The following is a 27,123-nucleotide window of genomic DNA, read 5'->3' on the forward strand; positions in this document are numbered from 1 at the left end:
GGGCATCTTTACCCATTCCCTCTCTCAGGGTGAGTCCCTCTCTCTCCTGGCTCACTCTTCTCAGGGAGTGGAGACCAACTTTCCCTAGCCCCTACCTCCCACCCCTGCTCTCCATGAGAAGATCTGGATTCTAACATCCAAATTCACATTCACAGTCTCTGCCAGGGTATCCATCCCTCCTATGCAAATTGGCTCCTTGTGGCCAGCATGGCATCATGGAGATCCCCAGGGGAGTGCTGTGATCAGGCCCTGCCATCACATTTTCTGCACCACCTTGGTCTGGACCTCAGTTTCCCCACATCAGAAAGCCCTGGAATGCTTTTCCTGATCTGATATTTGCAAGCCATGGAAAGCACATCTGAGAGCAAATGAATGCCTGAGGCTGACAGCCAGCAGACTGCACCTCAGCCCAGCCTCCCATGACCACAGGCTCTCCTGGCTGAGTAAACATGTTTTATTGGGCCTGGGTACACTTCCTGGCCATTCTGCTCCCACCTTCCCTTCCCCTGCTCTGGCCACTTCCCCAGCACAGCCCCTCCCTGGGGCCTCCAATATCTGTCCTTCAGATCCCCACTGCCTCCTGCCACTTTTCTACACTGACACCTGCATCCCCAGCCTTAAGGGGCGTGGAGAGTTTTTCTCTTATCAGCCTGTTTTACTGCCCCCTCCTCCTTGGTTACACAGTAATTTGGAGCAAAATTCCTGGCAAGGACAGATCAACAACTGTCAGCTCCCAGTCAGAGAGAAAGGGCCTCTTCAGTTCTGTCTCAGGAGACTGGGAGAAACAGCAGAAAGGACCCCACAAGGAAGGGAGAGGTACCCTGGGTCAGGCGCCTGTGGAGAGAGGGCTTCGCATGTGAAGTGACGTCAGGGAAAATAGAACAGAAAAAAATCCAGGGCCAGTCCAGAGGCACCTGAGAAGAATCAGACTCACAGCTCAGCCCAGCCCTGGCACAGAGAAGAGACAGGCCTGGCAGCACCCAGGGATCCCCTTTCCTCAGCCTCCACCTGCAGGACAGCAGGAGCACTGATGCACTGAAGGTACGTTCTGGAGTCTGGAAGCAGCAGAACTGAAGGAAGTAAAGATGGGTGTCTGGGAAGACCCCTCAAGCAGCAGTAAAGCCCAGGACTGAATTGGCCACCTGAGGCCAAGGGTGGCACTCCAACCTCCTCCTAGAGGCTGGCTAGAGCCACAGGAAAGGGCCAGAAGCCAGAGAAAGGACAAAGGTGGACCCCTGCCTCCAAACCTCCCCTGGAGACTGACCTCCTCTTTCCTGTGCCTTATTGTTTCTCCCTCTTCTCTTTGTTCGCCACTGGGTGGTGACCTCAGGGATCCTGGCCTAAGCTGGTGATTTTGTAGGCAACTGCGTCCGAGAAGACCCTTCTCTGGAAGATTGAACCCCAATTCAGCCATGGTGACTCCTTTGACATCAAACTGGTAAGGGCTGTGAGCCGTGGGCACAGGATACCACTCCTTCCAGCTCTTCTGTTGTGACCTGCCCATGGAAGTCCCTGTGGACACGAAATCCTGTTTGGATCATCTAACTGGAGGCTCTCTGTTCTTCACCTCCACGCGCCCTCTTGACCCCAGGAGGTTCAGGGGATGAAGTACACCACTCTCCACTGGCACCCTCCTTGGCCTACACAGAGTCACCCCTGAGCCCCTCAATGTGTGCTGAGGTGGGCCCTACTCTCTGCAGGGGTATGGAAAGAAATAGCTTGAGGTGCTGTGAGGCCCCGAAGAAGCTGGGCCTGTCCTTCTCTATCGAGGCGATCCTAAAGAGGCCTGCCAGGAGGAGTGATATGGACAGACCAGAAGGGCCAGGTGGAGAGGGCCCCGGAGAAGTTGCAGCCTCAGGCTCTGGGCTAGAAAAGCCTCGAAAGGACCAGCCCCAGGGTAAGTGTCTTCTGATCATTTCTTTCTGTTTCCTGGTCTCCAAGACCCAGCTGGGCTCAGGCAGAGAAAAAGCTTCTCCGTCCATATTAACTGGATAGAGGACTCTAAAATTCAGAGCAAGACCTGGCTCTGGGCTGGTTTCCTGATATACCTTTCAATCTAACCCAAAACTGTGGTTTTTCAGCTGCAGACACCAAGGCTCAGTTAGTTGCAGAATGCAGGGACCTGGGGCTTGTTATTGTAACCAGGCCCTGGCTAAGAATGCTAGTTACCATTTATTCAGCATTGACAATGTCATAGGCATTCTCTTTTAATTTCAGTAGAAAGCATGATTATCATAACTGGACAGATAAGAAAACTCACTTGTGAAAGAGAAGAGGAGGATAATGTCACCAAGTTACATAGCTGGTAAACAGAAGTCCCGCTATCAGGACCTGGCTCTAACTCCCCCAAATCCCTGCTGGGCCCAGCACAATCTCCTCCTCCTAAGCCAAGTTCAGTCTGCACAACTTCCAGGAGCTGAAGCTTTGCCCAGGGGCTGCAGCTTTGGCTTGGGAAAAGTCTGTCCACCCTGATCACCTTCCCCAAGCCAGTGGCCACCCCAAGGCATGTCCCCAGATAATAGTGACCAGGTAGATCGAGAGCCGGCTTGAGGAAGGGAGGAAAGCCGCACTGGGGCATTGGGGTGGACGCACACACCTGCTAAAAGTCAGGAACCCAGAATGTGAGTCTTAGCTCTGCCCTGGCCTGCCGTGTGACCTCAGGAAAGTCCCTGTCCACTGCAGCCTCAGGTTTATTCTCAGCAAAACACCTGAGTGAAGGAATAAGAAATGGTGAAGCTGGCGATGTCTCAAGGGCCTTGTCAGTCTGACTGTCACCGAGCCTGGAATATCTCACATGAGGTTCTCAGTTCTCTCCCCTTTTCACCCCTTTTACTCCAAGAAAATGCTGGAAAGGAAGCTCAGGGAGCCCTTAATGTCATTACCTGCCATAAATAGAGCTCCACGTCCCCACCGACAAGGCAAGTCTCCCATGGAGGGAGCTGATGAGGGGTCGCACTCAGCTGCAGGCATAAGGAAGACCAGGAGGGCTGTGTGTCTGCAGGCAGGAAGGAGCCTGGTGTGTTTCCCTGTAGCTGAGTTTTCCAAAGGGAAAGGGTCTCTAGCTTAATTTTTGGAAGTTCATTAATGTCTTCCAGTCCATTAAAGATTCATAGGAACATTTCCATTGGGGTCCTGGGTCTCTCCTGCTGCAGTTGTATAAATCTATGATCACCCTGTGTCATGAGAGAGAGGTCTCGCTTTTCCTACCAGAGCAGCTTCCCTTCCCCTAGCCTGATGACGGCAGGCTTCAGAAAGGAAACCACTCTTTCTAGGCCTCCACGGAAGATTCTGGCATGTTCCGTGTCAGCTATCCATCTGGTCCCAGAACAGACCCCAGTAAGTGCTGACGAGACTAGCGGTGGTGACATTGAATGGTGGTATATTCCTTCCACAGCACTTTTGTGGCCATTTTCCCATCTCATTGTCACACTTGGGAGCCCAACTTACAGATGACGAAACCAAGAAGATAAATCCCCCACAAAAACTATGTGATTAATGAGCACTAGAATTGAACCCTGGTGGCCTTAGGCCATCTACTCTAGATTATTCCTGAACATAGTTTAAATCCATCCATCTCCCACTATGCTGGAATTCAGCATTTTTGAAAGCTTGGAGAGGGTCCCACTGGCAGCTCTCAAGATGACCTTGGTGGGTACATAGATAAAGATGATCTAGCTCAATAGTCCTGTAATTACTTCTATACTAACCTTGTATTTATGATGAAAGACACTGTTATTCGTGTATGATCATGATATAAGGTATTATTTTAAAATACATTTATTATTTGAGTCAAACACAAAAGTCTATTTGGGAAAATGCTAAACAAATAATACAGATGGGATACGAACTTGCCAGAAACTATATAAAAGAAACCCGCAGAAATTGCAAATGAGCTGGAGTCTGTGAAACACACTGGGTGAGGAGGGCAGGGATTCAGGAAACCTGCCCTCTAAGCCCATATCTGGCCCCAATGCACGGGAGGACCTCAAGCCAGTCACTTCCCTCTCTGGCCTCAATCTCCCCACCTGTAACATGAAAGAGCAGGGCTAGAATATTCATAAGGTCTCTCCCAGCTCTGACATGCCATGACCAATTTAACAACAAATTAGTTGCTGAAAAACCTTGGAGGATTCCCTTGTGGTGATTTTCCACCGTAGAATCTTTCTCCCTGTGGAAAGGATGGTCATGATCCCAGGCAGGGCAGGAGCAGAGAGACTGGAAGGCCTCTCCCTACCCTCACAGGAGCCCTCATGCCCAGCCCTGTGCTTATTGCTGCTGGCTGATGCTTCTCTACTTTCCTGTTTTATGTCCCTCCTTTTGTGCAGGACCCCTCAGCAGAGAGCAACAGGACCAGAAATAGCAACACCCTCTCCTGCCCCAAGAATAATGATAGAGGAATAAGTTCCTCTTTGTCTCCACGTAACATTTAAAAGGCTTCCTAGACTGGCTCATAGACAACCCTTGCCATCTCACCTAGGGATCTTATTAAAATGCAGCCTGTCAGGCCCAGCAACCAAGACTCTGACTCTAAGTCAAAAGGCCCAGGAGTCTGCATTCTAACAAGCTCTCCCCAGTGATTCTGATGTTGGTGGCCCAAGGAAGTGGTCCTTTGAGGAAGCTGAGACTCAAAAAGGTGAAGTGGTTTGTTCCAAGCTACAGAGCCGGTACATACAAGAGATAGGGCCAGGCTAGTTATCTGGGCTCCAAGGCTAGTGTAGTGCTCTACTGTCCTCATTTCTCACGGCAGGGACCAAGGTCCCCCCTGACATCTTCCCATTCCTGCAGGGACCTCCATGATCTATAGATTGGACACTCCCAGGTCTTAAAAGTCAATGGGAAAATCCAAGACGACCTCTCTATCCGAAAAGATTCTACACCCAGCCTCCTGCTCTCTCCCCCAAGGAGAGGGAAGCCCTCCAAAACCCAGGACCCTCCAAAGTTAACGGAGACCCAGTCAGGAGGAAGCCTCTTTATACTGAAAGCTAAGACTCTGGGAAGAGAGAGAGAGAGAGACCATCTTTGCATCTCTACCACTGATAATCCTCTGTGGGGAAATCATAGGCCCCAGGGGAAAGGTGATAGAAAATTGACAAGGAAGAGAGACCACCCCAGTGGGTAAACCAGTATGGACTGCCTGGCCTGTGGGGAACCCAGGTATGTTCCCTTGCCTGCTCACCAGCTATTCATTCAGTCAGTGACTAATCACTGAGTGCTTACTCTGGGCCAGGCTGGGGGCTGGGGAGGTAAAGGTGAATAAAACAAGATGTAGTGACCACTCACCTGGAGGGGGATGGAAGTCTCTGGCAGTGCCACCTTGGGGCAGTGCTGCCTTCTGCCCATCTTGTCTGGTGGAGCTGGCCAGGGGCACGGTAGAATTCTTGGCATTTGAGAAGCATCCTGTAGCAAGGGACAGCAACGTTTTTCTGCAAAGGAACAGATGGTAATTTTAAGCTTTGATGGTCAGATGGTCTCTGTCACAATTACGCAACTCTTCTATCACAGCTGAAACTCATCTGCAGACAACGTGTAAATAAATGGGTAGGCTTATGTTCCAATAAAACTTTATATACAAAAACAGGGGTCGGGCCAGATTTGGCCCTCATGCTGCAGTTCATCAAGGACGTGACCCTGACACATTAGTGTGGCACTCAAAGTCCTTCCCAGACTGGCCCCGTTCGTCCAGGCTCACCTCCCATCACACCCTCCCCGGCCCTGTCTACCTTCGAGGTGCAGGCAGCGCCTCTCCAAATTCCAAACCTTTCTTGCCCTTTAAATGCTTTGGCGTCTTTGCCATTTAGAAGCCACTGCTCCTCCTGCCACCTCTTCCTCTTCTTTCCCCTCTTCCTCCCTGTATTAATTTTCTATGGCTGTTGTAACAAATTACCACAAACTGAGTGGCTTAAAACACAGAAATGTATTCTCCTACCATTCAGAAAGCCAGAAGTCTGAAATCCAGATATTGGCAGAGATAGCTCCTTCTAGAGGCTCCAAGGGAAAATCTGATCCATGCCTCTCTCGTAGTTTCTGATGGTTCCAGCAACCCTTATCCTTCTTTGACTTGTAGACGCATCACTCCACTTTGCCTCCATCTTCTCACAGTCTTGCTGTGTGTGTGTGTGTAATGTCCCTTTCTCTTATAAGGACACCTGTCATTGGATTTAGGGCCCACCCTAAATCTGCAATGATCTTATGCCCAGAGCCTTAATTATATCTACAAAGACTATTTGGAGCAAAATTCCTGGCAAGGACAGATCAACAACTGTCAGCTCCCAGTCGGAAAGGGCCTCTTCAGTGCTGTCTCAGAAGACTGTGAGAAGCAGCAGAAAGGACCCCACAAGAAAGGGAGAGGTACCCTGGGTCAGGCGCCTCTGGAGAGAGGATCCTTTTCCTTCCCTGTCCCTCCCCTCTTTCTCCTGTCCTCCTCCCTCTCTTCTCCCTCTTTCCCTAGCCCTCCTCCTCCCCTGAACTACCTGAAATCAAAGACAGCTGCTCTGCTATGGGAACTGGGAGAGGCAGCCCTGGTTTGAGGCTGTGACTAAGGCCTGTGTGTATCTCATCACCTGGTGATTAACAGCTCTGGCTCTTACCCAGGTAGACCCAGGAGCTCCCATCAGAGCAGACGAGTACAGGACAAAAGGATGTGGAGTTAAAAATGGGCACTTCCCCAAGAGAAGTGTGCTTTGGTCTTCCTCCAATGGACTCCATCTCTTAGTTCCTGGCACCAGAGCTATGGGGACCTTCCTACAGGGATACTGGGAGACTGGTTCTAGAATTGAGAACCTGGCTCAGTCTCAGGCCCTGTGGGAGCACAAGAAAGTAGAAGGCATGGCCCCTACCTGCAAAAAAGAGCACGGTATTAGTGTGGGGTCCCCCAGAAAAGCAGACCCTAAGGAAAGGATCTGAGCACAAGTAGTTGATATGGGACCTGCAAGGACGTAGTGAAATAAAACAAGGAAGGAGAGGCAATGAATCAAGGGTGTGTTATTAAACCAGTGGCCCGTATGAGTAACTGAAGCTCAAATCCTTTGGGAAATGGAGCAAACATACTCCCCAGAATTATCCAAGGATTTCATCCCTAAAGACAAACCCTGGCAGTAAGAAGTAGATATGGAGCACGGAAAGGTCTGGGTGATACAAGCCAGCCATTGACAACATCAACTATAATCATAGGGCCCAGAATGTCAGAGCTAGGAGAAATCCAAATGGGCAGAGGAGGAGGCTTAAAACATTGGCTATAATTTAAGTTTGATTTATCCACTGTATTATTTATCCAGACAGGCAACAAATAGCCACTGAATATCTACTGAGTGCCAGGCATATCTATTGCACAACAAATCATCCCAAAACTTAGTGGCTTAAAATAATAAATATTTATTATCTCACTCAATTTTGTGGATCAGGAATTTGGGAGTAACTTAGCTGGGTGGTTCTGGCTCAGGGTCCCTCATAAGATTGCAGTAAAGATGTTATTTGGGGTTGCAGTCATCTGGAGGCTGGACTGGAATAAAAGATTTACGTCCATGATGGTTCACTCACATGGCTGGTGAGCTGGTAACAGCCACTGGTGGGAGGACCCAGTTCTTCCCTATATAGTGCCCTCCACATGCTGCTTGAGTGTCCTCACAAAATGACAGCCTTTCTCAAAGTAAACAATCCTAGAGGGACAGCCAAGTGGAAGCAGCTTCCTCTTAGGACTTAGCCTGAGAAATCACATCACATCACTTTCACTGCATTTCATTCATTAGAAATGAGTCACCAAGTTGGGCCCACTTAAGGAGAATTTGAAAGGAGGAGTGTCCACGAAGTTGCAAACCCATCTGACAGCCACTACAGTACTGAGTTGGGCGCTGGAGATGGTGTAGAGCAGTGGTCGCCAACCTTTTTGGCCAGTTTTGTGGAAGATGATTTTTCCATGGACGGTGGGTGGGGAAACGGTTTCAGGATGATTCCAGCACATAACATTTATTGTGTACTTTATTTCTATTATTATTCATACTCACCATAATGTAGAATCAATGGGATCCCTGAGTTTCTTTTTCCTAGGAGAATCTAATGCTGCCACTGATCTGACAGCAGGTGAGACAAATAACCATCAAATAATCACAAATAAAAGTACAAATACAATTGTGGCAAGTGCTGGGGAGATGGTGACTTGGTACTCCAAGGAACTATTCCACGGGAGTTTGGTATGTCAGGGAGGTCAGAAAATGCTTCCCAGAGAAGTTACGTTTGGTCTGTAATCTGAAGACTGAGTAAGGTGGAAGGGAGGGCATTCCACATGGAGGGAGCCCCAAGGGCAAGGGCCTATTAATAGATGATGTCCAAGGATACAATTTGAGGTCTAGGAGCCAGAAAGGAGCCAACCCACGCTGGCCTTGTAGGCTATGGTAGAGATTTTTATTTTTGCTTTGTATTCCTAGGGGAATGAACAACAATTTTCAAATTTTCGACAGGAAAGTGTACAGTGATCAGTATTAATGAGAGCTATTTGGTTCCAATTGACAAAAATTATCTTAGCCTAGCTAAAATGGAGAGGGACATGTATTGCCTTGGAGAAAATTAAGAAATCACTTCCCAGACTAAGCTACGTGAAGGGCAGAATGATAAGCAAACTTCAGCCGTGATGGGATCCAGAACCAATAATGTCATCAAGTCTCTGCAGCTGTTTCTCTCTGCATGTGAGCTCACCTCTTTCTTGCTGCTAATTGGCATTCTCCTAGTAGCTTCCAATAGCTCCAAGAGTTACATCAGCCTCCAGTGACATCCTCAAGCTCTCTAAAATCCCATGTTCAAAAGCCCCAGAGGAGGGACACCCATTGGCCGAGCTTGAGTGAGATGTCCACCTCCAAACCAATCAACTGAGACCAGAGGGTGTGGCTGGAGCAGCTGTGTGTGCTTGGGCCTTGTCTGGAGTCTTCATCTTGCTGTTCCCCTTCTTCTCCTTCACTGTTCCGTGCTGGGATGATGGTTCCTTATTTCAGGACTCTTAGAACCCTTCGTACATCATTTTAGTCTCCATATATGGAACCCTCAAGTTTCTTTATCAATGGTGTGTTGCTAAAGAGGTTTCCTCTCCACTCCTTGTAAGGAGGCAGTTGTTAATAATTTGTTGGCCAGAAATGTCTCTTCCTCCTGTTTGCAAAGCCCTGTGGCTTTGTAGATCTCTAATCTGGGCATTCTGCACTTTTGCCACCTTGGTCGGCCTTCCATAGGTATTTAAGCAAAGAGAACAATTAAATTCCTCCTCAGTTCTTGGCAAGAAGGGTAACTAAACATGGATTTCCCCATTGAACAGAAACAAGTTCTAGGACACTTCCTGTGTCACACCTTGAAACATCCCCTGACTGCACAGCTTGTGTTATCTGATTATTCCCCTGCATCAACACAATATAGATTGGAGAGGAAGTGGAACACACGCATGCATGCACACAACTTCCCAGCAAGGAAGGAGTTAGAACCGTTGAAATATTATAGCACATGAAATCAACCCATTGCTACCCTGTACCAATAATCTGTGCCCATTCTTCATGTTTATTCTCACCAGACCTAAGCACATTATCATTAGTAACACTGTCATAACACAAATACGATATACAAACCTAACAAAGTGCTTTAGAACACAGAAGAGGCAATAATGAACTCTGCATAACACCATCAGAGTCAGCCCTTCAGAGAAGTAGTGGCTTTTGAGATGGAGTCAGGCAGAGAAGGGGACAGGACATGCCAGGAAAAGGAAAGCCTGTGAAGCACCCAAGAGGTATAAAAAGGAATAATCCTTTGAGAAACAACAAAATTGAGTGGCTGGAGTCTAAAATTCATGGAGCATAGTCACAAGAGATGAAAGAGGTAAGGTAGATGGAAGGTCAAGTGTGTCAAGCCAAGAACTTTGGCCTTTGTATATGTACATCAGCATTTTTTAAGCCTTAGATTTTAAAATGTTTTGGGAACTTCAGGCTTTCATTGAGATGCATGACCAGAGCTGCCTTGGATGAAGGGAAGATGGAGTGGGCCCCACACACACTTCAATAAAGGAGCTCTACTGCTGTTTGTTTTGTAGTGTTTCCTTATGATTTCCTTTAAACAAAGGGTACAGTTGCTTTAAAATAAAAAAAGGAAGAAAGAAAAAATTGTTTAAATACATAAGTAAAAAGTATGGGTGAATGTGGGTGTGGGTGTGTGGTCGGGGGAGTACATATGCTAAAATTCATACATATAAAATATTATGAAAGTGAGACCACAGGTGTGGAAGATGCAGGCTTCACACTGCCTAGAGAGTGGTAAGCCAGTCACCCCCGGGAGTGGCACTCCCTTTCTGGTGAGTTTCTCAAGGGTCTCCTCCTAATTGTTCCAGTGATTTCTTTATTCTCATCTCTTTCCACCTTGCTGTTTTATTTCATTATTTATTTACACAAGAAGTTCCTGTGTATTACAGAAAAATAGAAAATACAGATAAAAAGGTAAAAGAAATGTAACTATAATTCTACCAACTCACCATCCAGTAATAATCACTACAGATATTTTGATTGATTGACTCATAGAGACTCATAGAAAAAATTTTTTTTACAAATATGGAAGCCAGTTTGTTGTAAGCTGAAATTTCACACTCTTAAATTAAAAAAAAAAAAAACTATTGTGTTTCAACCAGGAGATTCACAACAGACCTCATAAAGAAATATTTGATTGATTTGAGCTTTGATGGATGAGTAGGAGTTCACCAGGCAAAGGAGGAGGACAAGGCATTCCAGACTTAGGGAGCACAGAACAAGGACCTGGAAAATAAAAGTGCATAGCTGATTTGGGGAATCTGGAAATGGTCAGATGGGACTAAAATTATGGAAATGACAATTGACGGAAAGCAGATGATGCTAGAAAGATGGAATGGGAAAGGCCTTGCTTGCCTTGTTCCCTGTGGGCACAGGGAGCCAAAGGAAGTCTGTGGCCTGACTAGCAAAATGAGGCCAGCACAGGTCAGCCATGGGGAGACTCCTGCCCTGCACCCCACCTTCGTGTGTCAGGAGGTGTCCCCAGCCTACAGGAGGGCTGCAAAGGGGGCCCTGGGTGTCCTCCATGGTGAACCCACTGTTTTCAGAAGACAAGGATGCGGCCCATTTCCAGAGACTGCCCAGCGGCAAAGTCCCCCGGGCCTTTAGCTGCGCAACCAGGACGGATTAGCAGACCCCAGAGAAGAAGCAATCAGGGGAGGGCACTGAGCGAGGAGAAACATCAGTTTATAATTAGGTGGCCTAATCACCTGTGTAAATTGTGTGTTTCTTATGATCGATGTGCTAAACGGCTCAGGTTTAATTAAGTTCTGCTGATTCATTCTCTTTGAAGACCTATTAAAGTGTGAGTCACAGCTTGCACCATTAACAACGGAGAGAGGAGCAACTTGAAAAGGGTGGCAGTTCCCTGCTGCCTCCATCCCCCTCCACTATTGTGGAGGGGGATGTTGTGGGCACATCCCCACGTGCCCACTCCCCAGGTAGGCTGGGCTGTGACCACCTGCTTCTCGGCTTCTCTGCCCAGAACCTGGTAGGGAGATGCTAGGCTGGATGGGAACCCAAGGGCTTTCTCACTCCTGATTCAGTTCTCCTTCCAGGATGATCCATGCTGCCTCAGAAGTGTCCCCTCTTAGCAGGGACCCAGAACACCCTGCTTTCTCCTGGTGATTGAGAATCCTATCCTATGCATGGGCCAGGGCCATCAATGAGCTTGTATTTTCCAGCCTCTTGTCTAATAACGAGTTTCTAAAATTCTACATGCTGAACTGCATTCTACCTTCTTCTCTGTTCCATATTATGCTGTTCTGCCTTCTCCTACCTTGTTCCCTTATTTGTAACTCTCTGTGGTCTGTAACCCAAGCATCAGCCTTCCCGGCACCCTCACAGCCTCCTCTTTTCCTGTAGGAAAGTTGAAGTGCTGACCTTCATCATTCCTGAGCTGCCCCCTTGGACACTGCTCTAACCTCATTTCCATGACTCCAGGTTGAAGTCTATCTGTCTCTCCCAAAACTGCTCTTGGCCTTCTGGTTGAGTCTTTCCAGTCATAATTCCTCACCAGTATGAATTTTAGGCACCCTCCCTTATTCCAAGAGAGGCCACTAAAACTGTGAGACACAGGCACAACATCATCATCATCATCATCATCATCATCATCATCATCATCACCTCTCAAGGACAAACATTTATCCTGAGAATGTGTAGTTCAAAGCTAATGAGAAAACATTTTTCTCACCAGGCTATGACTTGGCAGGCAGCCCCTCCCCCATGAAGTCAGCAGTCAGGTTGTTTTGCAGAGCAGAGTTTAGATCCTTTCCTTCTTCACCCCACCTCTAAATTACCTTCTTCCAGTACTCTTGGGAACAGGAAAAAGCCCATCATGTCTTAAAAGCTGCTCCCTTGCTTACACAAATGGAAACTTTGAAATATTTATTTTATTATAGATTCTATTCTTAGTCATAAATCCTTGTTCACCTGAGTTTCCTTCTGGGGTAAATGGAGGAGATGGCTTATTTTCATTATGACCCGTCTTCTGTTTCTGCTCCTCTGTTCTCCATATTATTTCATTTCCTGTATTCTGGTTCCACATCCCACATTCTCTCCCACAGTTCTATAGTCCCAGGAAGACCTCAACTCCCTGCTGTCCTTGACACCTCAGTTTTCCAGGTCAACCTGGAATCTTCCCTTTTGTAATTTTTTTTTTTTCGCAGCTTCCTACAGAACTGCACTATATCATTTACTATCATCTAATATGCTGACTGACTGAATGAATGAAGGAGTAAATCCAATACTGTCAAGCATGGCTTGTTCATTTTGTACTCCTGCAGACTGGCCCTCAGGGCCTATTAGGTGCTGGTTACAGAGATGACATTCACTGAGCTCTTGGAATGAATTAATACCTGCCATTTCTCTCTACATCAATTCTGACTGACTTCAGCTATATCCCTTAAACACATCACCAGCTCTAAACATAGAATAAATATCTTTTTTAAAAAACCCACGAAGTTAAAAAGGCAGTGTAGACTTGGGGAGGGAAGGGGGGTAGAGAAGGAGAGGCAGAGATGAGGCTCTCCTACAGAGGTGGGTCACAGGCCAATAACTTACTCTAGTGGGGAGTAATGTTCAAAGCCTCACTGCCTGCGACTCCCAAGAAGCTTCCAAAAATCCACAATAGTGATCAAAAGTACTTTGAAAAGATAAAAATGGATTAACAACAAAAATGAGCGGTGGTAGAAAGGAGTGAGAGCAAAAGCAAACTTGAAATCCCATTTCTACAACTGAGGCAACCGGTCCTGGTGGCTTCCCAGAGAGAAATCTCACGAGCCCTGTCCCTTTCACCAAGTAAACGGGTCCTGCAGGCAAGCCTGCGGCGAGTGCTTTTGAGCCATTCATCCTCCATCCCAGAGACGGAGGATTATAAATGTCAGGGTGGATTTTGCCTTAGTGACCTGATCATTCAATGCCTCTCTCCCCCTCCATTCTACTGATGGGGAGACTGAGGCCCAGATAATGAATCCAGAATGTGGCACAAGTTGCATAGTGGAACCAGGAACAGAGCTTGGATTTTCTGACGTCCAGCTCTCTGGGTTTTCTACTATCCAATGACAGCAGGATCGATCAAAAGCACCAAGAAAGAAAACAAGTTAGTTGATTTCTTCAGGTGTTAAACCTTCAGAAGTGAAATCTATTTTTCACTGAGTGTCTATTCCAGTTCTTAGTATGTGATGGCTTTACCTCTCTTATTTGGGGCAAAAAGAAAGTGGGCTGAGTGGGAGTCAGGAGACCTCAGCTGGAGCTCAGACTCCCACCCCTCCTTTGTAGCAGCTTCAGCTCACGTCAGTCATCTTTTCTGATGTGTGACATCTGACATTGTACAAAGTTTCAGACAAATCCTGTGGAAGTCTTTTCTGTCCAACAGGATTGAGAGCAGAGCTTGAATCTCTACTTTTATCCATTTAAGACATATATTTGTTAAGCTCTCTCAGGGAGCCAGTTCCTCAGCTGGTCTCAGATACAGTCAGTTACAGTCCCTACTCAGATACAGTCCCCACTCAGATACAGTCCCCACCCTCCAGGGGCTCACAGCCTAGAGATGGATGACAGCAGACACATGAGGCTCCCTTCCCTGGGAGGCTTAGAGTTCTCTAAGCATGAGTGTAAGTGACCCTGGGACAAGAAGTACCTCGGTTCTTAATTATTTCCCAAGAGCGGTTTTTCTTACAAGGAATGTGGAAAAAATCAGGAGAGGCAAGGTGTTAGCTAGAATGGTAGGAATTCCACTGTGCCCCAAAAGTGAAGGTGATCTGGGGAGAGGGTTTGTGCCTTTTCTACGATCCCTAAAATCACATCACAGGGACAATCTGAGGTCCAATTAAGACAAGGATTTTAATTCTGTCCTCAGAAGTCCATGGTCAGGTAAACAAACCCACTGCCACTGGGTTTGGTCCTTCCTCCAATGTCCTCTGTTACCTGGCTCCAACCAGGAGCTACAGGCAATGCTGGTTGAGTCTCCCATTCTGCCGATGGGGCAATCTTCCTTACTCTCCATTATGTGGCCAGGTTCAAGGACCACTTTTCTGTCCTTATCATAATTGCTCTCTCTGCAGCATGGACCCAGCTGACTGTGCCTTCTTTCAGTCCTCACTTTCCTCCTCCTTCAGAGGCCTCCCCTTCTCGGTCTCTTTGTTGCCTTCCCCACTGCTGAACCTCTACATGGTGGAGGCACCACAGACTTGCTCCTGGGCCCTCTCCTCTTCCCCACCTATACTTTCTGCCTATGTGATACCCATTCCCATGACTACAAAGGCCCAATAAATGCTGCCAATTCCCTAATTTGAACCTCAGTCCCCCTTTGAGCTCCAAACTTATCAATGCATCTTCCTATTCCATAGCTTTCTTTAGCTAGCCAATAGGCATCACACATTTAACATGTCCAAAATGAACAACTGATTTCCCCATAATACAAACACATGAACACACACACACACAAACACACACACACACACACACATCTTTTGCTCAAGCCAAAACCAAATTGTTGTCCCTGGTTTATCTCAGCCAAAAGATAATCCATCAATCTCACCTGACAGCCTCTCTCCAAAATATATCCCATAATTAGCTCTGTATCTCCCTGCAAACAACTTCAGCAGCATGACAAGAGAGATGGTAGTTGATGGAGCTCATCCTACTTCTCACATCCACCACCACTGTACCACTAGAGGGTTTTGATTCTCTTTGCTAGTTGTATAAAAAAATTTCCAGGGATGGATTCCAATAGTTCCAGTTCAGGTTCCCACACTTGAACCAATCCAGTTCCCACTACAACTACCTGGTTGGTGTAGGTGAAGAATAGTTTTCAAAAGGAGGGCAGGGCAGTTCCCAGGAAAGAGGCACTTCTGGACAGATAAATCCCAACAGGTGTCCACCTCCCTCTGTTAGCACAGTGACTACCATGTATTCTAGGTCATGTGCAAGCCTATCTGTACCCCTTATCTCACCATATGATGAGTGCTTCCAATCAAGGACCAAGCCTTCAGCTTTTCTGCAACTCACTGCCTAGTGTTGTGCCTGGCAGAAAGAGGTATGCGCTTAACAAAAAGGTAGATGAATGAAAGATAAAGCTAGCAAGTGGAATGAATATATTGCCAGTAAGAAAGATTACCCAGGGCTAGAAAGATTACAAAATAATTTTTGGAGATTAAAAGAATGAATGCAGATGCTGAAGAATCAGCAGATGTTAGAATTGCAGACAAGAGAGAAGAGGTGATCCCAGACCGAGGGGATTGCCTTAGAAAAAGCAAAGTGATAAGCACACACATGATGTGTTATGGATATGGTAAGCAGCCCAACTTGGATGAGCAATGTGTGTGGGTCAACAAAGTATTGGAGGCAGGGCTGGCTTCATGGGTGTGTGTATGGCCAGTGCAGATGCTCAGGACCCTGTGCATAGAAGGAGGCCCTGAGAGTGGGATTGAATGCTTATTGTTGCCAACTTGAAATCTTAATAATTGCATGTTTGAATCTCTGATTAGTGGAATCCAGTGGAACAGTGATGCATGCACCAGAGATGATCAACGCCTTCTCATAACCTCTCAGCTTCTCTAGGATGGTCTTGGTCAACTGTTTCCCTGCACCTACCTAGCAACTACTGTTGCCTCCGTCTTGATGGGGAAGGGAACTGGGCAGGGGTTCATGGAGGGTTGAGGTCAAGCACTGAGTTGCAGAGTGAAACCAAGTTTCTTCATGGGGTATCCATGACTCTAAGTCTTAGGGTGGGTCCCTAGGTCCTTGCAAGGCCTAATCTCACCCTGTGAGTATCCTTGTGCTCTTTGAGGGATGCATGACATGAAATAGCAAATAAAAGCCCACTATGACAGTTTAAGAGACTATGGAAAAAATAAAAAGCTATTTTTCTGCTTTTTGAGAAATAGGCCCCACATTTTCATCTTGCACTAGGTCCCACAAATGATGTAGCCAGCCCTGAGTAGAATGGAGGCTGGACAGGTGGGTTGGAGACAGGCTGTCAACAGCTTTGACTGCTATCAAGCTCAGCCTTTACTTTGTAGACCATGACTGACACACTTTTTCTATGAAGAACCAGGTGGTAATTACTTTAGTCTTTGCAGGCCACACAGTCTCTGTTGCAATGATTCAACTCTGCTATTATAGTGCAAAAACTGTCAGAGACAATATGTAAACCAAAGGGAGAAGCTGTGTTCTAATAAAACTATATTTAAAGACAGACAGTGGGCCAGATTTGGCCTGGTGGCCATAGTTTGCCATCTCCTGCTGTAGACAAAAGGAAGTCATTGAAAGCAACGTAGCAGCAGAAAGGCACAATCAGAGAAGATTTTCTAGAAGGTTAACTTGACCTCACTGTCCATGGTGGGTGAGTGTTAGTCTAGAGGCAGAGGATTTTAGGAAAGAGAATACTGTGACGCTCCAAGCTTGAGGAGCCAGGGGCCAAGGCTTGGGAGCAGCAGTGGGGTGGAAGGGTAGGACAAGGCAACACAAAAACCCCACCTAGGTGCTGACACCAAGGCCACTGACCCAACTTGGACCCTCTCCCATGCAGAAGGAAGGAAGAGCAAGCGGAGAGTTCGTACCACCTTCACCACTGAGCAGCTGCACGAGCTGGAGAAGATCTTCCACTTTACCCACTACCCAGATGTTCACATCCGCAGCCAGCTGGCAGCCAGGATCAACCTCCCAGAAGCTCGGGTGCAGGTACAGCCATCCCTGCCTCAGCCCCCAGCCTCCATGCCCTCGGGACCATGTGTGAGACACAATATATCCTGGGCCTTTCAGGGTTGCCCCATCTAAAAGTTTCTGTTGGCTTTATCCTGTGAGTACAGTCATTTTGGCCAAATATTATTTTCCATGAAATGAGGTCACCATAGTTCTAAAATGGTTTCTCTCCTCTGGGAATGGAAAAGGAGTGAAGTGGCATCAGTGATCACCATGGATCTCTGCTCCATACCCTTCCTCCCCACTTGGCGACAGTTCCCAAATGTCGTTCACCATGCAGCCTCATTCACAAAATAGGTCTTGGCCATCTAGATCAGGGGTCAACAACCTTTCTGCAAAGAGCCAGATGGTAATGACGTTAGGCTTTGCAGGATATATTGTCAGTGTCAGAGCAACTGTTCAACCGGCCAAGGTAGCACAAAAGCAGCCTCAGAAAATATGTAAACAAACTTTATGAACGTGAAATTTGAATGTTGTGTAATTTGCCTGTGTCATAAAATATTACCCTTCCTTTTTTTCTAGCCATTTAAAGATGTGAAAACGATTCTTAGTTCATGAGCCATTCAAAAACAGGTGGAAGGCCAGATTTAGCCTGTAGGCCGCAGTTAGTCAGCCCCTGATCTAGAACACATGGGGATCCCCTTGGAGGCAGTGTAGAGAAGTGGAAAAGGTCTTGAATTCATGGTCTTTGTGGGAGACCTGGTTTAAGCACCAACAGGCTAGTCTCTCATCTGTGATCTCTTCACCCCAGTTTATTGCTTCATGCAGGATTAGAAATACAGTAGCCCATTGTCACTCCCCAGAGGTATTTCCTGCCCTCTTCACATGCACCCAGCTTTGCAAGTGCCACTCTAGCACACGACATTCCACCAGATCCGACTGTGACACTGTTAGCATTCTCTCTAAAATAGTTTTCTAAGTTGCTCTTCTTGTTTTCTTTCCACAAATGTGATGGACTCATTCTAATTCAAAATCAGGCCAACATTCCGTTCTTTATTCTATCCTTTCCTTCTGGCTGAGGACCACTCCTGTCTAAGACTTCTCTCCTTTTTCTTCCCATCTAGAATCAGGCACTAGCTAAATGGGAAACCCCTGTATCAGCCACAAAGCCCAGAATTCAACACCTGCCTATGCAGAATTACCAAGGATAAATGGCCACAAGTCAGGGACCATCAGCACCTGCTCAGGAATGCAGGGAGCTGCCAATATTCAGCCTGCCAAGAGGTCCCAGGGGTTGAAAAGGGGTGGCCCACTGGTGACCCACACATGACTTCCATTTGGTCTGCACAGTAGTTTAAAATTCAGAAACTTTCACATATAAGTCAATATTCCACTTTGGAGATTGCATGAACCTGCAACACCAGACTCACATTTCCACGTGGTGACTGTTGACAGGAGCTGAGAAGCTGCCCCATTTTGGCTCTATTCACCACAGACCCCACCACTCCCAATTGTGCAGCACCAGCTGCTTCACTCATGCATGGCCCCCTGGCCCTGTAGGCATTGAAGGTGGAAACCCTGGTTCCCTCTCAGAAAGCTGACCTCCAGATCCAAAGGCATCCTGGATGCCACAGAGCTTTACAAACTATAAAGTGCAGTCCCTTGGAAGGTGCAGTTATTATGAATTTGGGGGAAGTGGTATTAGATGGAGGAAAACTCTTGCTTATCCCCATCCTTTCTCCCTAATTACAGATCTGGTTCCAGAATCAGCGAGCCAAGTGGCGGAAGCAGGAGAAGATTGGCAACCTGGGGGCTCCACAGCAGCTGAGTGAAGCCAGCGTGGCCCTGCCCACAAATCTGGATGTGGCTGTAAGTGGCTGAGGCCTCAAGGTAGGATGGAGGGAGCCATTGTCTGGAAATATCCCAGTCCGACTCAGAAGTGAAGAAGCAGCTCGGGGGCTCTGTCTACAGGAAAAAGTGCAAGGATAATTATTTTAGAAACAGCGTGGGGCAAGGAGAAATCTGGAAGACTGTGGGGCCTGGGACAAGTGGCTGCCTCTCTGTCCTCGTGTCCTACTCCCTTAGTGAACATCATGGTGCCTGTCCTTCCTGTGCAAAACTTCTCAGTTTACAAAACAGGATCACAGAGGGAAGTGCAGTACACGGATGTTGGACACACGGGATCTGGAGTCAGAGTGCCTGAGTTCGAATCCCAGCTCTGAATTGCCTGAGGTGTGGCTTGGAAGAGTCACCTTATCCCTCAGAGAATGTAATAAAGTTTTTTGATGAGGATGAAATAACTGAGATGTAGAGGATGCTTAGCACCTAGGAAGTGCTCCCTAAGTATTTAGGGAGCCATCCACGGAGACAGCACACATTTTTGAGTGGGCACCAGGTGCTAAACACTGGGGATAGAGCAGTAAACAAGATAGACAATACTTCCCTGCCCTAGAGTTAAAGGTTTTTACATACCCACAGCGATGCCATGAGATGGGATTTTTCATTTATTCATTCTTTGCAAATGTAGAAGCTAGGCTCTGAGAGGCAAAGTGACTTTTCCATGTCAAACAATTGTAAGTACCAGGACTCAAGCCAGGTTTTAAATCCCCAGACCATGCACTTCTTCCCACCTACAGTAACCAACCATCCAGGTTTGCATGGGTCCACACAGGACTTTCAGAGCTAAAGCCAGAAGGTCCTCAGCAAACCAGAACAAGTGGATCACATGACCCACTCTTAGCTGCCCAAGCCATGGAGGGAAAGGCTGAGAAGCTGCAGAGACAGCTTAGGACTCACTTCTCTCTCCTGACCTCTCCTTGTGACAGGGTCCCATGTGGACATCCACTGCTCTGTGCAGGCTGGCTCCTCCCACGAGCTGTTGTCCATCGGCTCAAGATCAGCTGGCCTCTGCCTGGTTCCCTGCCTGGATCACCCTCCTCCCAGCGCACCCATGGGAAACACAGCCTGTTCCAGGTCTTCCCATCCATCAAACTTGCATCCCTGTGCTATGCGTCCTTCCACCTCCATACCCCAAATGGGGCAGCATCTGTGCTACTTCAACATAGAGATTGGACATGCTCTCCCCAAATGAGCCACTTTCCTCTCCAGGTGAAGGCAGGTAGCAGATGTGCCCTGGGCCTCTGGGGAAATCGATCTCACAATCCAAAAATGGCCCACAGCCCAGGAAGCTACCCTGAACATACCAGTTGGAAGGCTGCACCAGCCTCAAAAGCAAAGTAAACAATAAAGGACAGCTCTCTTCTCTCCTGGCTAAAGCTGCTCTCCTGGTTCAGAAGACAGGCTGGATGAGATCTCAGGCCGAGCTCTGAAATAGGGAGGTAATCCTCCAGCACCTGTGTTTCCTCTAACTTGCTGTGTGACCTCCAGCCGGTCACTCACCCTTTCTGGACCTCATCTGTAAGAGAAGCCAGCTGGATAATATGATTTCTGAAGACCCTTCCATGGTGGGCACTGAGGTACAGAGGAGGCCAAGGAGAGGTTGTTTGTTCATGCATGCATTCATCCATGACACATGAGTACCTACTGAGGACTCCATAAACAGAATGGGATGTAGAGATAAGCAATTCAGGTCCTGTCCACGTTTGTCAAAAGGTGGTGCTGGCCCACCTCTGAAAGCAGAACACTTGCTCAACAACCTTGCTGTTGGCCCAAGTCTAACACATTCTTTATGACTGTGAGCATCTCAGAGTGAGAGAAAAATGTAGAAAGTTTTTTAAATTCTAAACAAGATTTAGTGTCTTTAGTTATCTTGCTGGATGGGGAAGGGATGTTGTCATTTCTGGCACAAATGAAAAGTAGGACGGAAAGCTCTTTTCATTCAGTTTATCTTTCCAGGATATATGAAAAGGGACCAGCTGGAAGACCAGCCTCACTCTGTCCTCGAAAGCCTGAGCTTTCATTCAACTCCCTATTTCCATGCAAAGACCCTGGGCAAACCACATGTTCTGTCTGAGCCTCAGTTTTCCTAACCGTAAAATGAAGGTAGCCAGGCCTGCCTCAAAGAGCATTCAGGAGGCTCTGAGAGGACATGAGAGTACTTTGCAAAGTGAGGGCGAGGCCCAGTGTGGAGTGATATTGTTATTCCAAGATTCCACTGCAAAAGTGGCTGCTTTGGATCCCAGCCCAGGATGAGTAAGTAGTTCCTGCTCTCAGGGAGGTCATCCGCTGAGCATCCCTTCTGCACAGGTGTCTCTGATTCTTGTCCTTGCAGGTGGAGGACAGGGCCTGCTCCCCTAAGCTGGGAAGCCTGGAATGACCTCTTGCACAAGCCTAAATTCCAGGAATCTTCCCCAAATCCCAGATCCTCTGCAATCTACCTGCACCCCTGACCCATCCAGGAGTTGGACCAGGAGTTAGGAAGCCTAGGTCTTAGTCCTATACTCCTTCTAATTTGCTGTGTAACCTTACCATTAATCTCTCTGGGCCTCAGTTTTCTCACCTGTATTGGAGGTAGCAGTGCTAGCTCTGTCTCCAGGCATGCAATATGCCAGAACTACAGACAACAGCCCACAGGATGCAAAAGTGCTTTGCCATCTTAAAAGTGCCAGATCACTCAGAGCCTACGAATGTGGATATCAACACCAGGTCTCTAGCACCGCTGGATGAAAGGAGAAGTCTAGAGGCTGAGGAAGGAAAGAGCAGTTAACAAACAAAGGCAGTAGCTCATCACTTGGGTAGCAGGTACCCATTTTAGGACCCTAAACTCAAATGTGCAAAATAAAATTTCTATCATTTTGCTATAACTGGATTTAATTTCTATGTTGTTTGCAGGAAATGTATTCTGGTAACTTCTAGGTTACTGATGCCTCAGGCACTTCAGGTTTAAAGGCAGTCACTTGAGATCGTTGCCCTCTGTTCCCCTTCTTCCCACGGGGGTCTTTGCTAGGCTGAGGGGGAGGGTTGGAGAAGTGTTTATACAAGTGCCACCTCCAGCCTCCCAGAGGGGATGTTTGCTTCCCAGCTTTCTCAGTCTCCTACTAGTGTCTTATCTAGCCTGCAGCCTCCCAGAGGGGATGTTTGCTTCCCAGCTTTCTCAGTCTCCTACTAATGTCTTATCTAGCCTGGCCTTGGGCATGACCCCTCTGCCCTACAGATGCATCACCCCATTCAACTCCCTATTGGGAGTTCACTCCACATCCTCTGCTGTAGCCTCTCACCACAGTTGTGAATCCTCACTGGCTTCCTCTCTCTCTCATGAGCAAGAGGAAAAGCTGGCAACTATCCCACACACTTCTAGGGCCATGGGAGCCCTGGGCCAGGCAGCAGGTCTCACTCATTCTAGACCTCCCACAGCCATTTCTCATGCCCTGGTGATAGGAAGGTCATGGATGAGACTTGCAGATCTCCAAACTTGTAAGAGGAATGGAAAAGATGCAGGTCCCCTCTGCTCTGGGGTCCCACTCCCCTTTCTCAGCAACGTACTCCTTCCCCAGGCTCCTCTTGAAATAGGATTTTCCCAACCATAGAGATTCAGATGACCAGATGTCTCAGCTTCTCTATTGAGGTAAACATTGATTTTGTGAGGCCATTTCTTTCCCCCTAGGAATTTTCTCCCCAATAACTATTTTTATTCCCTTTACCTTATGTGTGTGGGATAAGGGAATCACTTTAGGACTCTTGCCAGCTGTGTGAACTTGGGCAAGTGGCATGTCCCCTCTCTGTACCTGTTCCCTGGATAACAACAATTTCTTGCCTCTTAGAGTTTCTGTGACAATTAAATGAGTTAATACATTTTGGCACATGGTGGGCACTCAAGCCATATTAAGAAAAACTCATTTTCCCAAATACGCCTTCTACCTCTTTCTACTTCTGAGCTTGAGCATCCATCCTGATCTCAAGCCCTATTCCAGGAGTTCTTAAACCAGTCTCCAGGAAGTCAAGGAGCTCCCAAGAGACTATGCAAAATTGTGTGTATCTGTGTGTTTATTTTTTCTAGGGAAAGGGTTCACTGCTTTCATCAGCTTTTCAAAGAGCTCTGGGGCTTAAAAAAATAATAATAAAGACTCCCTGTCAGACATATCTGAGTCAGATCTTGACACCTTCATATTCTAGCTTATGAGGACTACAGACTTGAGAGAAGATCAAGGATAACTATTTTAGAAAGGTAAAATAAAAAAATATTGCTATGGTTTGAATGTGCCCCCCAAAAAGTGTGTGTCAGAAACCTAATCACCGTTGTAACAGTGTTAAGAGATAGAACTTTTAAGAGGTGATTAGGCCATGAGTCTCTGTCCTTATGAATGGATTAATGTTGTTATTACCAGAATGTGTTCCTTATAAAAGGATAAGTTCAGAATCTCTCTCTCTCCGCCCCCCAACCCCTGGCACCTTCTGTCCCCTTCTCTCCTCCACTCCTCCACCTTTTTCCTTCCACCATGGTATGACACACCTTGACATCAAGAAGGCCCTCACCAGATGCCAGTCCCTTGTTCTTGGACTTCCCAGCCTCCAGAACCATGAGCCAATAAATTTCTGTTCATATATTAGTTACCCAAGCTGTGGTATGCTGTAATAGCAGCACAAAATGAACTAAGGAAAATAGAAAATGAACAAATGCCCAAATTTTATTTAGCTCATTAATTAATGAGAGAACTGCTAAGATGTCATAACCAGCTCAAACGTGAACATGCACACATATTAAAGGAACAGACAAGCATACAGGCAATCAGGAATGCTGAAATGCATTACAAATAAAGAAAAACAAGAGTCAATAGCCATAAGGAAACGATCAATTTCATCTCCACCAAACATGACTTATTTGCATTTCTAGTGACAAGAATAACTTGCCTTTCTAACCATTTTCTACTCATTTAAGTTGAAAAATAGCTCAAAGATAATAAAGATGCAGATATTCTGAAAGAATGTGCTAGACAAAATACCCTGTAATCTTTATGGGCCCTTTTCAAAATCTTTCAAAAATCTGTACCCTCATAAAGTTACTTTGTCTATCTGAATCTCACTTTCCTCATCCATTAAATGGGGATGACAAGACCTGCCTCAGAAGATTGCTGTGAAGATTATATTAGATGATGTGTGTATAGTTTTGTGCTTATAAAACACTTTATGAGTGTAGGAAATCTTTATTGCTTTTCAAGCTCCTCTAGAACTCAAGTTTAAAAGCCCATATCTGTAAAGTGTTTTGAACTACAGTAACATTTTTTTAATATCCATTCACCTTTTATAGTTCAATTTCTTAAAAGGCTAACCTGGAGGCCAAGGTGGGTGGATCACAAGGTCAGGAGATCGAGACCATCCTGGCTAACACGGTGAAACCCCGTCTCTACTAAAAATACAAAAAATTAGCTGGGCATGGTGGCAGGTGCCTGTAGTCTCAGCTACTAGGGAGGCTGAGGCAGAAGAATGGCATGAACCCAGAAGGCGGTGCTTGCAGTGAGCCAAGATTGTGCCACTGCACTCCAGCCTGGGTGACAGAGCAAGACTCCATCTGGGAAAAAAAAAAAAGGCTAACCAAGCAATAGAAAATGGGCAAATAGCAAAAATAAGAGATTCACAGGAAAAACATACAAATGGATACTAAACATTTGAAAATATTCTCAACCTCACTCATAATTAAAAATGTAAGTAAGTTAGTAATGAAATATATTTTTAACCCTTCAGATTGGCAAATATTTAAAATGTTGGTGAGGAATTGATGAAACAGGCACTCTCATATATAAGAAAGTGTGAATTAGTAAATCATTTTTGAAGAGAGTTTGGCATCAACTATTAATATTCTAAGTGCAAATCTCTTGACCTGGTAATTGTATTTGCAAGAATTTATCCAATAAATACACATGTATATAAATACTGTATATAAGAATGTTCACCAAGGCTTTATAATAGCAAAAACTAGAAACCATCTAAATAGGACACTGGTTGAGTCTATTGTAATATATTCATCTGGCTGTTAAAAATAAGAGATTGTAATGTACCTCATGAGAAATTACCATTAGATATGTCATTAAATAGAAATATCAAGTTGCAGAACAGTATTATGATCTCACTTAAGAAAAAAATGATAATGACATCTTTATAAAAACAAGTGCCATTTTGTTACGTGCATAGATTGTATTGTGATCATCAAGGCTTTTAGGGTATCCATCCTTCAAGTAATGTACATTGTACCCATTAAGTAATTTTCTCATCATCTATCCCCCCCACCCCCTCATCCTTTCAAATCTCCATTGTCTATCATTCCACTTGCTATGTCTATGTATACATATCTTTTAATTCCCACCTATGAGTGATAAATGTAATATTTGTCTAACTGTGCCTGACTCCACTTAGATAATGAGCTCTAGTCCCATCCATGTTGCTGCAAAAGATATAATTTTATTCTTTTTTATGCCTGAATAGTATACCATTGCATATGAACATTACATTTTCTTCATCCAATCCTCCAGTGACAGATGCTTAGGTTAATTCCATATCTTTGCTATAGTGAATAGCGCTGCAATACACATATGAGTGCAGGTATCTTTTTGATATATTGATTTATTTTCCTTTGGGTAGATACCAAGTAGTGGGACTGCAGTATTAAATGGTAGCTCTATGTTGAGTTATTTGAGAAGTCTCCGTGCCGTACTCCATGCTTGTACTAATCTACATCCTTTATAGGCCAATGGTTTTTGCATAAGTCAGTTTCTGCTCCATATCAAACTACCCCAAAATTTAGTGGCCTGAAACACAATCGCTTCTCTGGTTCATAGTTCTATGGCTTGACTAGGTTCTTCATCTGGTGTGGGCTGATTCAACTAATCTCAGCTGGTCAATTTATGGCCACTGGGTGATCTAGGATGACCTCACTCACAGGTCTGGGTTGGCAGGCTGTTAGCTGAGGTAGCAGAGTGAGTGGGCCACATGGCTCTCATCACCTTCTTCATTTAGGAGTCACTGGATTCCAACAGCACAAAAGCAGAAGCTAGGGAAGGCTCCTGAAGCTTAAGGCTCAGAATTCATACATCACTCCTGTTGCATTCTATTGGTTAAAGCAAATCACAAAACCAGCTCAGATTGAAGGCATAGGAAAGTAGATTCCTCTTCTTTGTGGGAAGTGCTGCCAAGTGCCATTCTGTATTAGCATGTTTTCACACTGCTATAAAGAACTACCCCAAACTGGGTAATTTATAAAGGAGAGAAGTTTAATTGATTTACAGCTCAACGTGGCTGGGGAGGCCTCAGGAAACTTACAATCATGGCAGAAGGGGAAGGGGAAGCAAGGCACCTCCTTCACTTGGCAGCAGGAAGAAGTGCTGAGTGAAGGGGGAAGAGCCCCTTATAAAACCATGAGATGTCATGAGAATTCACTCACTATCATGAGAACAGCAGGGCAGAAACCATTTACCTCTACCTGGTCTCTCCTTTGACACGTGGGGATTATGGGGATTATAATTCAAGATGAGATTTGGGTAGGGACACAAAGCCTAACCATATCACATGCCTTGTTTACCACCCACCGTGACTCCCAATGTCCATCTCATCCAGACCTCTTCCCTGAACTCTCCTGACAGCTACATTTGTATGTCTGTCTAATAGGCATTCAAGCTTAACATGTCTATGTACAAACTCTATGAACTACCCTCCCCAAACCTGCTTCTTCCTCAGCCTTCCCCCTCCCAGCAAATGGCAATGACTTTCTTCTAGCTCCTCAGCCTAAAATCCCAACAGCATCCTCAATAACTCTCTTTTCTAATCAACTGGCAAACCCAGCATTCAACCCCACCTCCCTGACACCAGACACCAGTGTGTGTGCTCTAATGCCCACAGACACTCCCTAGTCTCCCTGCTCTCACCTTGCCCAATGGGCTCTATTCTTCACTCAGCAACCCAAGAAATCTTGGTAAAATGTGAATGAGATTATACCTCTCAGAACCGTCAAGTTCTTTTCTGTCTCAGTAGAAATAAACTCAGTCCTTCA

The 27,123-nt window shown here is 46.1% G+C and overlaps 1 protein-coding gene and 1 long non-coding RNA gene across 2 annotated transcripts in view; one reads left to right on the top strand and one right to left on the bottom strand.

The window, feature by feature from the left end:
* LOC129052732 (uncharacterized) overlaps positions 1–6,398 on the bottom strand; it is a 189,252-nt gene extending 182,854 nt beyond the window's left edge. Inside the window, exons 1-2 of the long non-coding RNA XR_010139522.1 lie at positions 5,927–6,398; positions 5,281–5,423 (exon numbers count right to left, since the gene is read on the bottom strand). This is a non-coding gene — a long non-coding RNA (uncharacterized LOC129052732). The remainder of the gene's footprint in view (positions 1–5,280; positions 5,424–5,926) is intronic.
* Positions 1,669–21,949, top strand: ISX (intestine specific homeobox). Its single transcript, XM_024240067.3, has 4 exons — positions 1,669–1,897; positions 17,074–17,225; positions 18,939–19,055; positions 20,012–21,949. Exons 1-4 carry the CDS (start codon positions 1,669–1,671, stop codon positions 20,249–20,251), a joined length of 738 nt encoding a protein of 245 aa, XP_024095835.3. The 3' UTR covers positions 20,252–21,949.
* Positions 21,950–27,123: the final 5,174 nt, after the last annotated feature.

Source organism: Pongo abelii, chromosome 23 (assembly GCF_028885655.2).
Source record: "Pongo abelii isolate AG06213 chromosome 23, NHGRI_mPonAbe1-v2.0_pri, whole genome shotgun sequence".
Classification (NCBI taxonomy): Eukaryota; Metazoa; Chordata; class Mammalia; order Primates; family Hominidae; genus Pongo; species Pongo abelii.